The 15,502-nt window shown below is 35.1% G+C and overlaps 2 protein-coding genes and 1 pseudogene across 2 annotated transcripts; 1 reads left to right on the plus strand and 2 right to left on the minus strand.

Annotated features, from left to right (window-relative positions):
- Positions 1 to 1,883: 1,883 nt before the first annotated feature.
- LOC121765819 (purple acid phosphatase 17-like) lies at positions 1,884 to 4,747 on the minus strand. The gene is made up of 7 exons (XM_042162067.1): positions 3,989 to 4,747; positions 3,753 to 3,909; positions 3,375 to 3,482; positions 3,094 to 3,221; positions 2,557 to 2,685; positions 2,370 to 2,437; positions 1,884 to 2,140 (listed from the first exon to the last, which is right to left on the minus strand). The coding sequence occupies exons 1-7, from the start codon at positions 4,169 to 4,171 to the stop codon at positions 1,924 to 1,926; spliced, it is 990 nt and encodes a 329-aa protein (XP_042018001.1). The 5' UTR covers positions 4,172 to 4,747; the 3' UTR covers positions 1,884 to 1,923.
- Positions 4,748 to 7,477: 2,730 nt separating this feature from the next.
- On the plus strand, positions 7,478 to 8,859 carry LOC121764429 (purple acid phosphatase 7-like). The gene is made up of 7 exons (XM_042160444.1): positions 7,478 to 7,633; positions 7,699 to 7,855; positions 7,936 to 8,043; positions 8,122 to 8,249; positions 8,326 to 8,454; positions 8,527 to 8,594; positions 8,658 to 8,859. The coding sequence occupies exons 1-7, from the start codon at positions 7,481 to 7,483 to the stop codon at positions 8,857 to 8,859; spliced, it is 945 nt and encodes a 314-aa protein (XP_042016378.1). The 5' UTR covers positions 7,478 to 7,480.
- An 818-nt stretch (positions 8,860 to 9,677) lies between these two features.
- LOC121765903 lies at positions 9,678 to 12,359 on the minus strand (annotated as a pseudogene).
- Positions 12,360 to 15,502: the final 3,143 nt, after the last annotated feature.

A 15,502-nucleotide genomic window follows, 5' to 3' on the forward strand; every position in this document is an offset into this window, starting at 1 on the left:
GAACTAAAGATTCTTTTAATAAATCTAGCATTGATCGACGATTCATTTTAAAACAACAAAGGATAAGAATAAGAAATAATGAAAGTAAGAGGGAGAAGAAATGGTGATGAAAATTAGAAGCCGTCTATATGAAAAGACAATGAAAATGAGATTAGATAAATACTAGTAGTAGTATAAGAAGAATCGTGATCCTCATCCTATAATCTATTACTCCCACTTATGGGTGAAAAATTTATTGATGAGTGACTTTAGAGTACTCACAATCGTGTAGTGCAAATGTGCAATCTTATTCTTTAACACTTCTTTTAATTGGCGCCGTCCAAGTCCAGATTCCCATCCACAAAATAAAGGAAAGGAATCCATAAACTCCACTCCTTATTTAAGAAGTGATGTCTCTCTTTTTTTTCTATCTCCGTTCCGCTGCAAATGATCAACTTTATTTCGACTCAAGATATATAAAAATGATACTTTATTAAATTAAGCTGAGAAAATAAAATATGAGAATAAATAAAATATTATTTATTTTACTAAAAATGAAAACCAATCACGTAAGTATGATAACTCATAACTCAAATTGAAAAGTTGATTACTTAAATTGGACGGAGGGATTATCTCAAAATATTGTATAAACAACTTAGAAATAAATTCTTTTCCAATAAACTATTTTTAATGAACTTTTCTATTTAATCTATAATACTAGTAATTCGATTAGAGCATCCACATCCATGCTTTTCCGCAAGAACATGGACGTGGATCCGGACCCACATTTATTCATTTTTTACTCCATACTCTTTCGCAAGAGCACAACACCAAGAGCATGCTCAAGGGTCCCACCATTCTATTATTCAATTTAAATACTTCAATTATTAAAAATATTTCCACAATATTAAAATACATTAAAAATACCCGAAATACTATTACAAATTACTACGAAATTAAAAATTACAGAATTAAAATCCTAAAAATTAAAAAATACATAAGTAAATTCATAATGAAAAAAAAAATTGAAGTATGAATGAGAGATACTTTGATGTCAAGAATGAATGATGAATGTGAGTATTTATAGATGATTATGAGATATTTTTTTAAATAAAAAAATTGAAAAAATGGTATAAAAAAACGGCTATATTTTTTGGAATCTGGAATTTTTTCCTTCTTTTTTTCGAATTATTTTCGATTTTTTATGAAATTTTAAAAATAATAATATATTTAACAGAATAAAAAACGAGTCAATCAGGAGATGCCACGTAAGCGTACTCTTCGGCATGGCGGTGCTCTTGCTATCGAGCCGGGTCGTGCTGTCAGCAAGTGTACGGTAGCGAGCAGGGTATGCGCCGTGCTGACGGCACGGTGAATGCTCTTAGCTAAGAGCACTGCTGCAAATGCTCTTAAGTGGCAAAATGGCAAGTGGTGGTTTGCGAAAGACGGCTAGACAATATTATATGGTCAGTAGTCTTGATGTTAGGAAACACTTTGGTGTGGTCGGCAGGATATATTAATTAACAAATACTAAGTTACTTCCAACAAATTACTTATTAATTAGAATATGGAGTAGTTAACTTCAGAATAAAATTTATTTAATTAAACATTTTTTAATAAAATGGGAAAGTGGTCGGCAGTGTAGTAGACGGTAGACCATGAAATTAATCGTGCGCAATAAATTTTCCCTTTTAACATGAAACGTGGGCCAATTTCACATCAACCATAGTGTGTGTTTGTGTTTGTTGGAGGAGCCCAATTCATCAATTGGATAGACAAACTTCAAACTTTTGTGGTTATATCGTACAAAGCTTTTTTGTCACATTTCAGAGCTTATAAATATTGTCCTAGCACAAAATTTATGGACAAATAATAAACAGTCACGGTTAAAAAGAGCGATTCACTTTATGAAAAAAAGAGTGAATTAGAAACTGAATTAGATATTTATACAATCGAATGGAGTACGGATTTGAACATAGTCCACCTATGCAAAATCGCACCAAAAACGTCGTAAAATACAACTGCAACATCACTCGGTGATAGTTCAACGGACATGAATCCTTGCCCGTCGTAAAAGAATTCCAAACCTTGCTCGTTGGTTGTATTCACATCCCCCCTCCATGTTTTCGACCCGGCCCCACTTGTCAAAAATTGGATCGGACTGCAACAAAATCCAATGCAACACATAGTTATAAACTAAACAAGAATAATAACGAAAAATCAGTATAAAAAGAGAAATACTAGCTTATTTGGTCTTAAACCAAGGTATGATACAAGAGTCCTGTTACACACATTTGCTAACTAAAACATTATATGAAACAAATGATTTTTCTTTAACTAAATATAGATTAACATTTATGATTAAAATGAAATGAAATGATGAGTGTTACCTTTTGGTGTGGCTAATGCGCTGAAGACAATGATCATGTCCGTTCATATAAAGATCAACATCGTTGGCCTGTAGATTAATCCCAAAGTTAAGAGTCATCGATAGGTTAATTAATTAAGCAAGTGTGTCATTAATCACTAATAGCAAATAATTTACCCAATTATGATTCTTTTTCTATTTTTTTTTACCTCAAGAATAGGAAGAAGCTGATCCACAAGCTCTTGAGTGTCGCCATGGTGGCTCACACTTCGAATGGCATGATGACCCACCACAATTTTCCATCTTGCTTTCGAATTCTTCAATGCTAATTCAAGATCCTATTTTTTTCACCAACAAATAAAAATTAGCATTGGGCATTTTAATTACTCCACCTAATTTAGCCAATTAAAGGTTCACCCCATTTTTAGGCCAGCCTTCAAATTTACTAATGTTGGGCTAGATTCAATAAACGTGTCTATTTTTAAGAGTTGCGTGTGCCATAATTGGATAAGTTTAATTAAGCTAGATTCAATAAATGCATCATCCTAAACGTGTTGCGATTTAATACACCAATCTCTTAACTACTTTTGTTTACTTTGTTGCTAAAATGACACCAACAACAATTGAGATTTGTGGCGATGCCTAATTTCATTATAATAGGGAGTAAAATTCTATGATCGATACATAATTTAGTGGTATGAGGTGTAGCACATAAAGTTGATAAGATAAGATAAGATGAAACTTACTTTTAGTAAGTGGGAAGTATAGGTTTTAGGAGAGTACACGCCACGCCAATCATAGACATGATCACCTGGATTTGTGAAATACTCTTCCACAAATGGAGATGTGTCCACAAACAACAATTCTGCCACCTCTGTCCAAAATAAATGAAGAAAACATGTATCAAGTTAAATGATTTTATTTTCATTCTCACTTGATTTACTACACACCAGTATCTCTTAATTCCGGTGCCAACGAAACATCTCAACTATGTTCGAGAAATAATGATATAGATACGAAAATGTACCTGCATTAACAATAAAAGACCTCAAGCAAAGCCATCTTGAGTCGATTTTTCTAAGCAATGGGCTCAGTTGGGCCACAGCATCGCCTCTATAATCATGGTTCCCCAAAACTGCATACAAATTAAACAATTACTCTTATTAAACTATAAAATAAAAAAAGGCCAAATTATCAAATAAATCATGAAATATAGTTCTACACTAATCAAAACTTATCACCAAAGATGAAAATTTTTAAATCGCCCCCCATAGTCTTATTTTCAGTGATACTTGTGAAAATGTGCCAATCAATTTAAAAACATCACCAATCACATGAACGTGTATATTTATTTCGCAATTTCAAGTAGTAAAATAATAGAAATTGCAGTTGTAATAATTATTACCACTAAACCACTGCTTTTGGAGGCTCTTGGGAGTGTAAACATTTGTAAAAGAATCAACAAAGTTTGGATCTTCGACGCCTTTCAATCCATTATCGTAGAAATTATCACCAGTTGACACCACAAAATCTATGTCCATTTCTTCACCAATTCTTCCCATCTACAGAAATTTAACACCCCATGAGATAAATTAATTAAAAAATGTTTATAAAAAGAAAAAGGAAAAAAACATTGCATACCTGAAAAGCAACCTGTGATTGGTTGAATTCGCCCCTTCTTCCCCAATCTCCGACCACAAGAAATCTGAGCGTTCCGTCACGTTTTGTTGTCTGCTCAAATCTCTCCAAATCCGCTGAAACTCTGCACACAATTAATAAACTCACCATGATTAACACAGCCATGGTATTGTTGCAACTCCCCATGGATGTGTGTTTCTTTAAAAACAGAGGAGATATGGAAAGTGATTAAGTGAGGGTAACTTTTTGGTAGTTTTCTCTTCACTCGGAATTTATATACTAGTTAGGGTGTCCACGATGATAAGACGGACACCCCAATAGCCCACCCCAGTTTTTGTCCATAGCCCCAAAATTTTGTTTTCGCAATGTAAATAATTAGAAAACGAGGTAATTGAGGCCAAATATTTGTTGTATTGCAAAAGGGCCGCATCTTCTTGGGCGGCCTGATGTTGCACCTGTTGAATAAGAGCATTCCAAGTGTCTCTCCACAAATTGTCCATTTCTGACCATAAATTCTAGTGAGAGAAATTTTGAGTGATGAAGTGTTGGAATGATGTGAAAATAATGAATGGAATGAGGTGTATTTATAGGTGAATTAAATTGAATTAAAAAAAATCGCCCTGGAGTCGGCGCATGCCCATCCGCCGCCTACCGCCCCCATCTCCTCGTCCGCCCCGGGGGCTGACAACTCTTCCACTATAGATAGCCCCGAGAAAATTGGATTAGCAAAGCTTATTGTTAAATCTCTAAGCAAAAGGGAATCTTGAAGGAAAATAAACTAGAATCGTGTTTTATTTGTTTATTAATTAGAGTGTGTTTTGGATAAATAAATAATGTTTGATTGGTTTTAGGAGTAATGCGGGAATTGGATTGGACAGAGTTATGCGAATATGCGGAAGGTATCTCCAATTGGATGCTGCCAAAATTCGGGGAAAGATTCTCCGGATATTCGGATTATTATTTTGTTCAAGGATAGCAATTCAATTCAATCCAATTCAATGCATACATCCTATTTTTACTCTCCCTACATTAGCCTTTTCAATAATATTTATGTGTTTGAATTCTGTTATGATCGAATTATTGAAAATTTTTATTTAACATAGATAGATGAGTGATTTACTTTGGTTGTCTTCTTATAAATGTGTGATACTACTAAAGCATGGACTCGGAAACTTGAGTTCATTAAACCAAAATTTAAACAATAGTTCTTGAAAGATTATAGATAGAGTTTATTGATTTGGAGGAATCATATATGGACTAGATTATGCTTATTAATTAGGATTTTTGCTTTCTTATAGATAGCTGTTTTATTATATAGTGCATTATATTCTTATAAGAGAATGAAATGTGCTAAACTGAGAAAAAATGTGACATGTGCTAAACTGAGAAAAATGCAGATTTAATTTGTTATATTGTGATTATATCATGTGAGCAGTATGGGTTAATTATCCAATTATTGTGGTACATTCCTATCACGACTCAAATTAAAATTGTACACAACTCCATTGTATATTGCACGCAGCTTTCATGCAGATAGGCTGCAAATTTACTCAAAATTTAGTCTTCAATTGGTAAAGAAGAAAAAAGATTTACCAAATATCCCAAGCCATTTTGTCAATCAAAATAATGACCTTAAACCCTAAACCATTTCTTTTGGATACATAAATTAAAAAATTATGTTGAATGGATATGAGTGATGGAATAAAGTAACACTGATTAGATGTTTTGTTTATTGTTAAAATAAAATGACTTAATTTTGTTGGGCATCCCAAAAGGGAATACAATTAAACTTAGTTGGGACAAAGAGAATATAACTTTACACTATAATTTGATTTCTGATTTTGTAAATTATGGCATTTATTTCATTTTTTCATCGAACAAAAAAAAGTTCCTAAAAATGCTCAAGACTTTGATCTATTAGTTGAACGAGAAATATCTTATAAGTTTGTGTTTTACTGTGTGATGAATTGATGATATTGAGAGGATATATGTTAGAATTAGAAATAACAAATCATACTCCGAACACAGACGTCAAAGCGGAAAGTGGAAAGTAGGTTTTGGGGTAGTTTTCAATTTTTTGGGATAAAAATTCCTTTATACCACAACAATTTAGTGAATTATTTATCAATCAGAAAATAACTAGTACTAAGAGCATTAACAATGGCGCCCGTCCCGGCGGAATTCTGACCGGCGTGCTGGAAGTCTGTGCGGGACGTCCGTCATTGTGCAAGGGAAGCACGAATACGGACATCCGATGCGGACACCGGAGTTCCGTGGCGTTCCGCGACGTCCGTGCGGACGTCCGCCATTGCGTTGACTCCCACAGACGTCCCGATTATTGCATTAATTTCTTTTTTTAATAATTCTATAAATACGTATCGTTGAACTTCATTTCATTTACAATGTAATTTTTTAACAATGTAATTTTTTTTTAATAATTATGTATTTTTTTTAATTAAGTATGTTTTTTTTAAATAAAGTGGTTTCATTTTCCCCGTATTTGTGTCAAAATTTAATTCCGTAAATTGTTTAATTTGTAAATTTTTATGGTGGGAAGTCCGTCGGGATGTCCTTGGGGATGTTCGCCACTGTGCAGTGGGGTGTCCGTATGACGTGGCAGGAGGTGTTTTTGGAATGTCCGCGGGGATGTCCGCCGGGACATCCGCACCACTGCTAATGCTCTAATAGTCATTTAATATTAACGATCAGAAACTAAAAAACAGTAATCAATGTCAAATTTGAAACAATCAATTAATTATAGAATATTAAAATTGAAATTTAAAACTGAAAACATAATCCTGTTTGGGTAAAATGAACTCTAAATCTCTAATCGACAACACAAAATAATAAGATGAAATTAAAGAGAAGTATCATCACTTCGGCCGTGGACGTAACATAATTAGCAGAATAATTTCAACAAGAGGAAATTAATAGTAGTAACATTTACTACTAAATACTTAATCGGTCATTTTTTTCAAATAAACATAAATCTTAAAGGCCGTGCCAAGGTGTCACAGGCATTAACCACATTACCTACACACGCACACATACTTAATATGTTCTTATACCACTCTATCGCTATGCCAACACACGCACACGCACACATATTTAATCTATTCTTATTTTTTAATGAGTAGTGCCTCATACAAGCGTGCAAAATGAAGTAATCTCTTCTTTAATCATATATTCATCCACACCCCAAATTTAACTTGATGACAAACAGAATTGATGACTAAAGTAATGATTATTTTTTCTGATTACATAATGAATTAATGCATGCATTGTTTCATCACGAGTATTTCATTCAGTTTGCTTGCATTGTAAAAAAGTTTGAATCTTTATGACTTTTTTGTCTAAATGCATCCATTTTAATGTGCTTTTGGTGCCTATATATACCCTTAATTAATTATTGCACAAATGCATCAATAATAAACTAGTCATGCCATAATGGCTCATTTGTTTTACAACTTCTTATTCATATGGCATCTATTGTTGATGCCTTGCTTCTCTCTGAGACTTCCAAACAATGCAGTGGAACTTTCCAGAATCAAGCATCGTAGCAAGAGATACGACGATTCAATTTCGTTTTTGGCGGTCGGAGATTGGGGAAGAAATGGGAACTTTAACCAATCTATAGTTGCTACTCAGGTCCATTTTATATCATTCTTGAATTTTTTTAGTCTATAGTAACTAAATTTTGATTATTTTTGCAGATGGGATATGTTGGGAAGAAACTGGGAATTGATTTTGTGGTGTCAACCGGTGATAACTTCTACGACGATGGATTGAAGGGTGAAGACGATCGAGCTTTTAAAACATCGTTTTCGAACATCTACACTGCTAAAAGCCTTAGAAAGCCATGGTTCTCAGGTAAAAAATTCTGTCTTGATCTGCTGCATTAAGGCCTATTGCTTCGTATTTATGACCAATGTCGTTGCATCGAAGAACAGTGTTGGGGAACCACGATTATCAGGGGAACGTCGAGGCTCAGTTGAGTCCAGCACTTAAGAAGCGTGACAAAAGATGGAATTGTAAGAGAAACTTCATACTTGAAGCAGGTATAGATAGTGCTGGCTGGTTCTCTCTGGTTCATAATCTTGGCCTTACAAAGTACTTATAGCTCGTTCGTGTGTTAGGATCCGCGGATATCTTCTTTGTTGACACGACTCCGTTCGTACAGAAGTACTTCGACAATCCTAAGAAGCAAGTGTTTGATTGGAGAAATGTGTTGCCAAGAGACAGATATATGTCTTCCACCTTAAAAGTGAGTATGGCAGTTCTTGATGTTTTTTTCTTGGAATGTATAATAAACTTATTTATTTGGTTGATGTCAATTTTAGAATATGAATGTGTCACTGGAGCATTCCAAGGCACCTTGGAAAATTGTGGTTGGACACCACACAATAAGAAGCATTGGTTATCATGGTGACACTCAAGAAATGATAGATCACTTTCTACCAATTCTTGAGGTGCTTTCTTTAACAATCAATCACACAAAATATGTTCAAAGATTAGAATTTAATTTTTGAAACTTGTTATAGGCTCACAAGGTGGATATGTACATCAATGGGCATGACCACTGCTTGCAGCACCTCAGCAACGAGCGCGGGTATGTCTTAGAAACTTCTTACTTATACGCCCTCTCGTCTTTGACATGGTTGTCACGATGCAGGTCGATGCAGTTCCTAACAAGTGGGGGTGGTTCGAAGGCATGGAAGAACAAAATCCATTATGGATTGCACAATGACAGCAGCATGCACTTCTATCATGATGGCCAAGGCTTCTTGTCTGTGGAGATTGCTCGTGATAAGGCTAAGTTAGAATTTTACGACGTTTCTGGGAGAACTATTCATCGTTTTAAACTCGAAAAGTAAAAACAGAAAGAAGCTGTTTATCTAGTGCTGAAACAGATTTCACCTTCTGAAAAATAGATGTGTTGTGGTGAATGTCATGTGACATTGTTGTCTTGTTTGGCAGAAGTGGCAAAAAAAATTTCTTTGCAAATATCAAAATGTGATTGCAGATGTTTCCACCAACAGAAAATGGGAGGGAAATTCACAGAAAAAGTACATAAAAACAAAATTTGATGACCCAAAGCATTAAAAAAGAAAAATGCAAGAATAGTGCATGGACCAGTGATTAATATCCTTCACATGAAGCATATATAGCTGACAAATCACAAGAAGCTTTTATCAGCATCATGACTGAAACACACAGATATTCGATTCCTCTGCTTATGCTACCTTTGATGATAATTTGGCGGTGCCTAAGCCAAGCATATGTTTCAGCCACACTTGTTCAGATTCAACACCGGGTCGGAAACGACAACCAAGTGAGCTTGTTGGCTGTGGGGTAATACTAGTAATTACAATAGATACAAGAAAAACTTGAAATTCTACTATGATGGGCAAGGGTTCGTCTCAGTTCAACTTACAAGAACCGAAGCAAATGTAGCTTTCTATGACGCTTCTGGCAAAACACTGCGTAGTTTCAAGCTAAAAAGTAAGCCGAGTTAAAACTGAAGGCTCATCTCAGTGACGATGTACGGATAACTTTCCCTGTATCCATGCCATCACCTGTAGTAACAGCAAAAATAATACTCCTTGGAGAATATTTAGCTCTCCATTTTGCAATGAGACAACTCTCAGTTATATTCACTTGCTGTCACACTCACAATGCATAAGAGTAGATATATGAATGGAAACATAATAATTGAGACAATCAATTCCATAATCATAAGTTTGATAAATACAAAGCAATCAAGAAACATAGCAACCATACTACTTATTACAATCTCCATTTCTGCATGTGACAGGAGATGTGAAAGAACTAGCTGAGAATAGGATTTTGAATCCACAAACATTCAATCAATTTGGAGCAAGGTTACTATGTACAAGTCAAGTAGAGCAAGGCAGCAGCATCTCCACTCAAAGTAAAGCCATTTCCGATACCATCAGCCGCATCACCATCACAAGGCTTAGTTTGCAACAAAATGGTACCTTGAATCCACATAGCTCTCAACATCCCAAAGGAAAGAACCAAAAGTCACAGCTTCCAAAACAAGTCTCCTCAGGCCGCCAAAGCTAATTTTGATGGCTTCATCCTTTTGGGGATGAATGGTTCCTTCAGGTGTGATTGCGATCTCAGGCCTACCAAATAATGATTCTGCATGTTTCTCAATGATGCTAATATCCTCCTTAGATCTGATGGTTGCATATTTTTGAAGCGACTCTCCATCAAATGACATGACATAAGTTCGCAATCTGGATGGCTTTAACCCGTCAACACCAATACCAACACCAGCGCCTCAGGAAATGATGACATTTCTGGGTGAGGTTGAGCTTTCCTGCGAGACTTATTAATGTTGCTATCACTTGGTCTTGTTCCCTCCAATGCAACTTGTTCGCCAACATTGTCAATACTCTGGGGAAGGACTTTCATACTCTTCTCCAACTGAAACCTTTGGTCTATACGTTTAAGGAAATATCCATACATTACAGAGGCGGCATAAACCTGCCCAACCCTAATTCTGCTTATTTGAGCTACAGAAGTAGAGACAAGTGGTTCTGAATCATTTCGTACGCCTCAGGAGAGTGCAGGTGCTCCAATTTATCATCTTCGCCGGGCCACTTATCAACATGAGCAGGACCACCAGGCGTTGATGGAATTATAGTAGGAATCAGGGATACGCTGGCATCCATGAATTTCTGCACCACCAATGCATACAAGATCTCTTCCAGGGCCTTCTTTCTTTCATTAGCTTTAACCTCCGCAATTCTCCTACAGTCGAAAGGAAGCGATGCCATAATAGACATTCCACTTCAGTCTTTACTTAAGGATAATACCATAGTAACAATAATTTCCACACATGAAAAACTACTCCCATTAAAAATGAAACGTTTTTCTTTTTGGATTGTCCCATTAAAAATGAAACGTTTCCTAAAATGGAAACAACTCTCTCTACTTTACTTTACTCTCTCTTCATTAACTCACAAAACAACACTACACAAAATCCTGTGCCGATTCACAAATGTTTCATATTTAATGGGACGGAGGGAGTATTTGATAGCTTAGAAATCCATATTCTTCATGCTTGGTTAGACTATAAACAATTATGCATCGTCTAAAAATGGTAACATCTCCACAGAGATATGGCTCTATCATTTACTGGACAGCATTTTAAGTCGTATCAGTTAATCCTGTTACTTGTATAAAACAAGATCAGTTCCAGACGCAGATGGCTCTTCCTTCTCTCTCTGCCTCACGGTCGGTTTGCAGTTGTTCAAGTTGCTGTTCTACTGCAGCAGGAACAAGATGCGGGTGACTTGCTAATATCTGAGAGAGAAACTTCCCTATGGGGGACTCTATCTGTAGAGGAGCAATAGGAGCTTCCGAACTGCTAGAGTCGGAAGGTTGCATAGATGCTCTGGTTGCAGTGCTCCTCCTGCTCAAATAGCTCACTTTTTTGTTTCCCATCTTGAATTTGGAAACAAGTGGTGTTCGCTGCAGTTCACCATCCCAATTCGAAAATTTTACTTTGTCATAGAGTACACTAGTTCCTCAACCAAGCAAAAAGAATAACAAGACTGCACATTACTCTTACTATAGTTAGAGGATACCATAAACAATTTAGCATTATTACATAAAGGTGAGCTAAAACACAACACCCAATTCCCCAAGTTCTCATACAAAGCCAGATTTAACAGTAGATAGATAAACTTCTACTGTAACTACATCCATATAATTATCCAATACAGAAGGCCAGATAAAAGCATCACTTGTAAATCTATTCAGCTCGGCCCGTAAATTTTTCAAGCTCGTTTTCTGATCTTACAAATAGGTCTACCATATAGGTAAAACATAAATTTCCCCATAAGACATCACTCTGAACCAATGTAAAAAGAAAAAAGTTCACTCATTTCAACTTAATTACACTGATCAAATGATCCAAACCCCTCTCCCCCATTCCTAAACCATAAAAAAAGAGAGAGAGAAGAAAGAAGACGGGAAAAATGTATACCAAATCAGCTATTGCCTTATCATGAACAAAAAAATTGAAACTTTTTTAATCTACTTCTCAAAACAATTCATATTATTCATCCAATAAAAGTGAAAATCATACTAACTCGCCCACCCTAAATTAATCAAATCCCAGCCCTAAATCGTGCCTCACCATATCAAAATTTACAGTGCATATGAAAACGACCGATCATTACCTGAATCCAAGCGTTGGAGAGCACAGGCCTCAGCCCGACCCTGACATCGGGTCTTGTCGGGCAGGACCGGGAAGCCCAATTGGGGGAGATACTGCAAACAGAAGCCCGAAAGGAGCGGTGCTTAAAATGCCAAAATTTGTGAACCAAACGCAACAGCTATACTAATTTTTTTTATGTTTAATTTACATCATTTAAATACTATTTTATTCTATTAAAAGGTAAAACACAGGTAAAAAGACGTTAGCATATTAGAGTATTTTATTATATATGTTGACTTTAACAGTTACTCTTATTACTATTTTTTTAGTTGATGTTTTAATTGATATTTGTAACTGTGGATTAAAGGAGTGATCAATTGTTAACTCATCATTTAATTGCAAATTACAATTAATTTAAGTCCATAGAATTTTAGAAATCTTGTGGTCTACAATCAGCTACGTGTAATTTATCGTTTTTCATTTTTTTAATATTAAAAAGATAATAGCAACTATTAAATTTAGGGTTTAAAAAAACAATGTCAATACCGTGTATGAAATACATCAACACAAAGACATGACAATGTCAATACAATTTCATATTAACATTGTATAAACATTGTATTGATATAATATGTGTTGTGTATTGATATAAAGTTGTTAACGAAATTTATGAAAATTTTCGATTTTTTTTTTTAAATTTTGACATCGGAACATATGCAAGTGAGATCTCGTTAGAATCCTGATGAAGTTGTCTTTAATTTGATATATGTTGTGCGAAAAAATAATTTAAATCGAGAAAGATATATGCGTTTTAAAGTTATGAGATATTTTTCAAAAGATAGTTACAATTAATTTGTTGTAAATTGACATTAATACATTTATTGACTTTTTTTTATCATATTGACATTCCGGGGCTGATGATTTAGGCCCTATATTTGAATATCTAATGACTATTATAAAATTATAGTTAGCAATTAAGTATTGAGTTAGCAATATAACACTCCCCATTGATAGGAGTATATAGTTTACTTTTAATTATTTTTGCATAGTCCTTTTATTTTAAGAATAATAATTAATTGATTATTATAAGAACTTTCACTTATATACGGATTGTAGTGTTTTAGGGTTCTCACAGCTCTTTAGTATTAAGCTTCAAACAAATCATAGCCATTGGATCCTTGGCTTGAATGATTGTGATCAAAATAGCCGAGCTAAGTTAATTAACGAAAACTATACATTATTAGTCGGTGTATATTATTAGAATGAAAATCTACATTATTAGACTATAATGCTATATTATTATCCGAGCTACATTAATTGACGAAAAATCTACATTGTTAAATGACACATGACATTAATATAACCGTTAGATGACAAAATCGTGGGGCTGAGATTCGGTGGAATATTTGGACAATATTTGCATGTTGAATTTGAATACAAGTCTATACAAATTTCCTATATATATAATTGAATCATGATCGTTAAGTATGTTGGCACATCTTTTTCTTTAAACACTCAAAATACCTATAAAATTAAATAAAAATATAGGAATTCTATTTATAAGTAAAACTACTAATAATAATAACTAATTATGACCATCATTCCTCAAATAAAAGGATTAGGTACAAAATAATTTAATTAAATTTTAACACTAAGTCTAGCTCGTCTGAAATCATTAATCTTAAAAATTTATTAAAAAGTACATAATTATTAAAAAAAGCATATACAAATATTTCCAAGTGGAAAGTATGTTAGAATTTAAAATACTAAGAGGCATTTAAATAGATGTGAATAGGAAAAACAAAAGTTAGCTATGAATTTTACATTTAAATTCAGTAGGAGTAATTGCTAAAACATCAATTAAAAAAATATGAATAAGAATAAATGTTAAAATCAACATATATAGAAAAATACTCTAATATGCTAACGTCTTTTTAACTTTAACTGTGTTTTACCTTTTAATAGAATAAAATAGTGTTTAAAATGATGTGAATTAAATTTAAAAAAGTTAGTATAGCTATTGCGTTTGGTTCACAAATTTTGTCATTTTAAGCCACAGCAGGGGATTCCATCCTGAATAGCTGCAGCAACTACCAGACAAGAAATTGATCACCCCCAAAATCAAGTCAATCCGCAAGAATTTCCAAAAGGGAGAGGAAAATGTTGTACAGAATTAAATACGTAGGCTAGATGACTGACAAAATGTAGTATAATTAAATTGATTTATCTTTGCTTCGCTCGATTCAAAACAATGTTACCAGAATATCCCTATAATATGTTTTTTGTTTTATTTATTTATGATGATAATGATATGTTTCACAATTCACATGCAAGTCGTACATGTTAAAATGAACCTATTCATTTTTATAAATAATCCACATATGATATCTCAATACGGCATGGCATATGAATAGTTCTTATTTGTTAATATCCGAAAAGAATTATCCTTACCATGATACCTCTGACAATACATTTAACTCCAGCATTAAGTATACTCTTATATCATTTATTAATAAATGTATATGATACGTGAATAAGAGACCAACAAGAGCATTAGCAATGGGGCGCCCTAAGGCGCGCCCTATGACGCGCCACGTCAACAGTTTTATCCTCCTACCTCCCCACCTACAGTGGGGCGCCGGCGCCCTAAGGTACGCCCTATGGCGCGCCACATCATCATTTTATTGTTTTGTTTAATTAATTTAACTGTTTTCAAATAACAAGTAACGAGTAAATAAAAAATGGTCTAAATAACAAATGGTGAAGTTTTAATAAAAAAAGTTACATCATTGAACTAATAAAAAAAAAACTAAGTCGGACCAATTCCCAACTTCCGACGCAGCTCATCGAGTAACGCCCGGAGATATTCGGCTTCGTCGGGGTCGGTACACTTCTTGAGGGCCCTGTGCGTCTGCAACATCGTCCTTGCCATCGACGCTGTTGCTAACGACTCAAACGCGGTGGCCGTCTGGGTCGGGAGCTCTACCGGGACCGGAGCTTGGGTTGCAGCGGTCGACGATGAGGTCGCGGTCGCCTTCCCCTTGGCCTTCGCAGCCTTGACGCCGGGAGGATGCCGGAAGGACACCGGTGTGTCGGAACTCCCTTCATCCACGTACGTCCGGTTGAGGTCAATCGGGTGGTTGCCGCTGCCGCTGCTCGTGTAATCACCAGCTTCAGTGGTCTTCGTCCTCTTCGGCGCACCAGTGTGCAGAATTCCACCTTGGAACTTCTGCTTGTCCCTCAAGAGCGCCCAGATGGCCTCGTGCTTGAAGTCGCCGTACATCGACCGGTACGACAACAACGCTTTAGCGCGCACGTCGCTC

The sequence above is a fragment of the Salvia splendens genome, chromosome 14 (genome assembly GCF_004379255.2).
Source record: "Salvia splendens isolate huo1 chromosome 14, SspV2, whole genome shotgun sequence".
Lineage (NCBI taxonomy): Eukaryota > Viridiplantae > Streptophyta > Magnoliopsida > Lamiales > Lamiaceae > Salvia > Salvia splendens.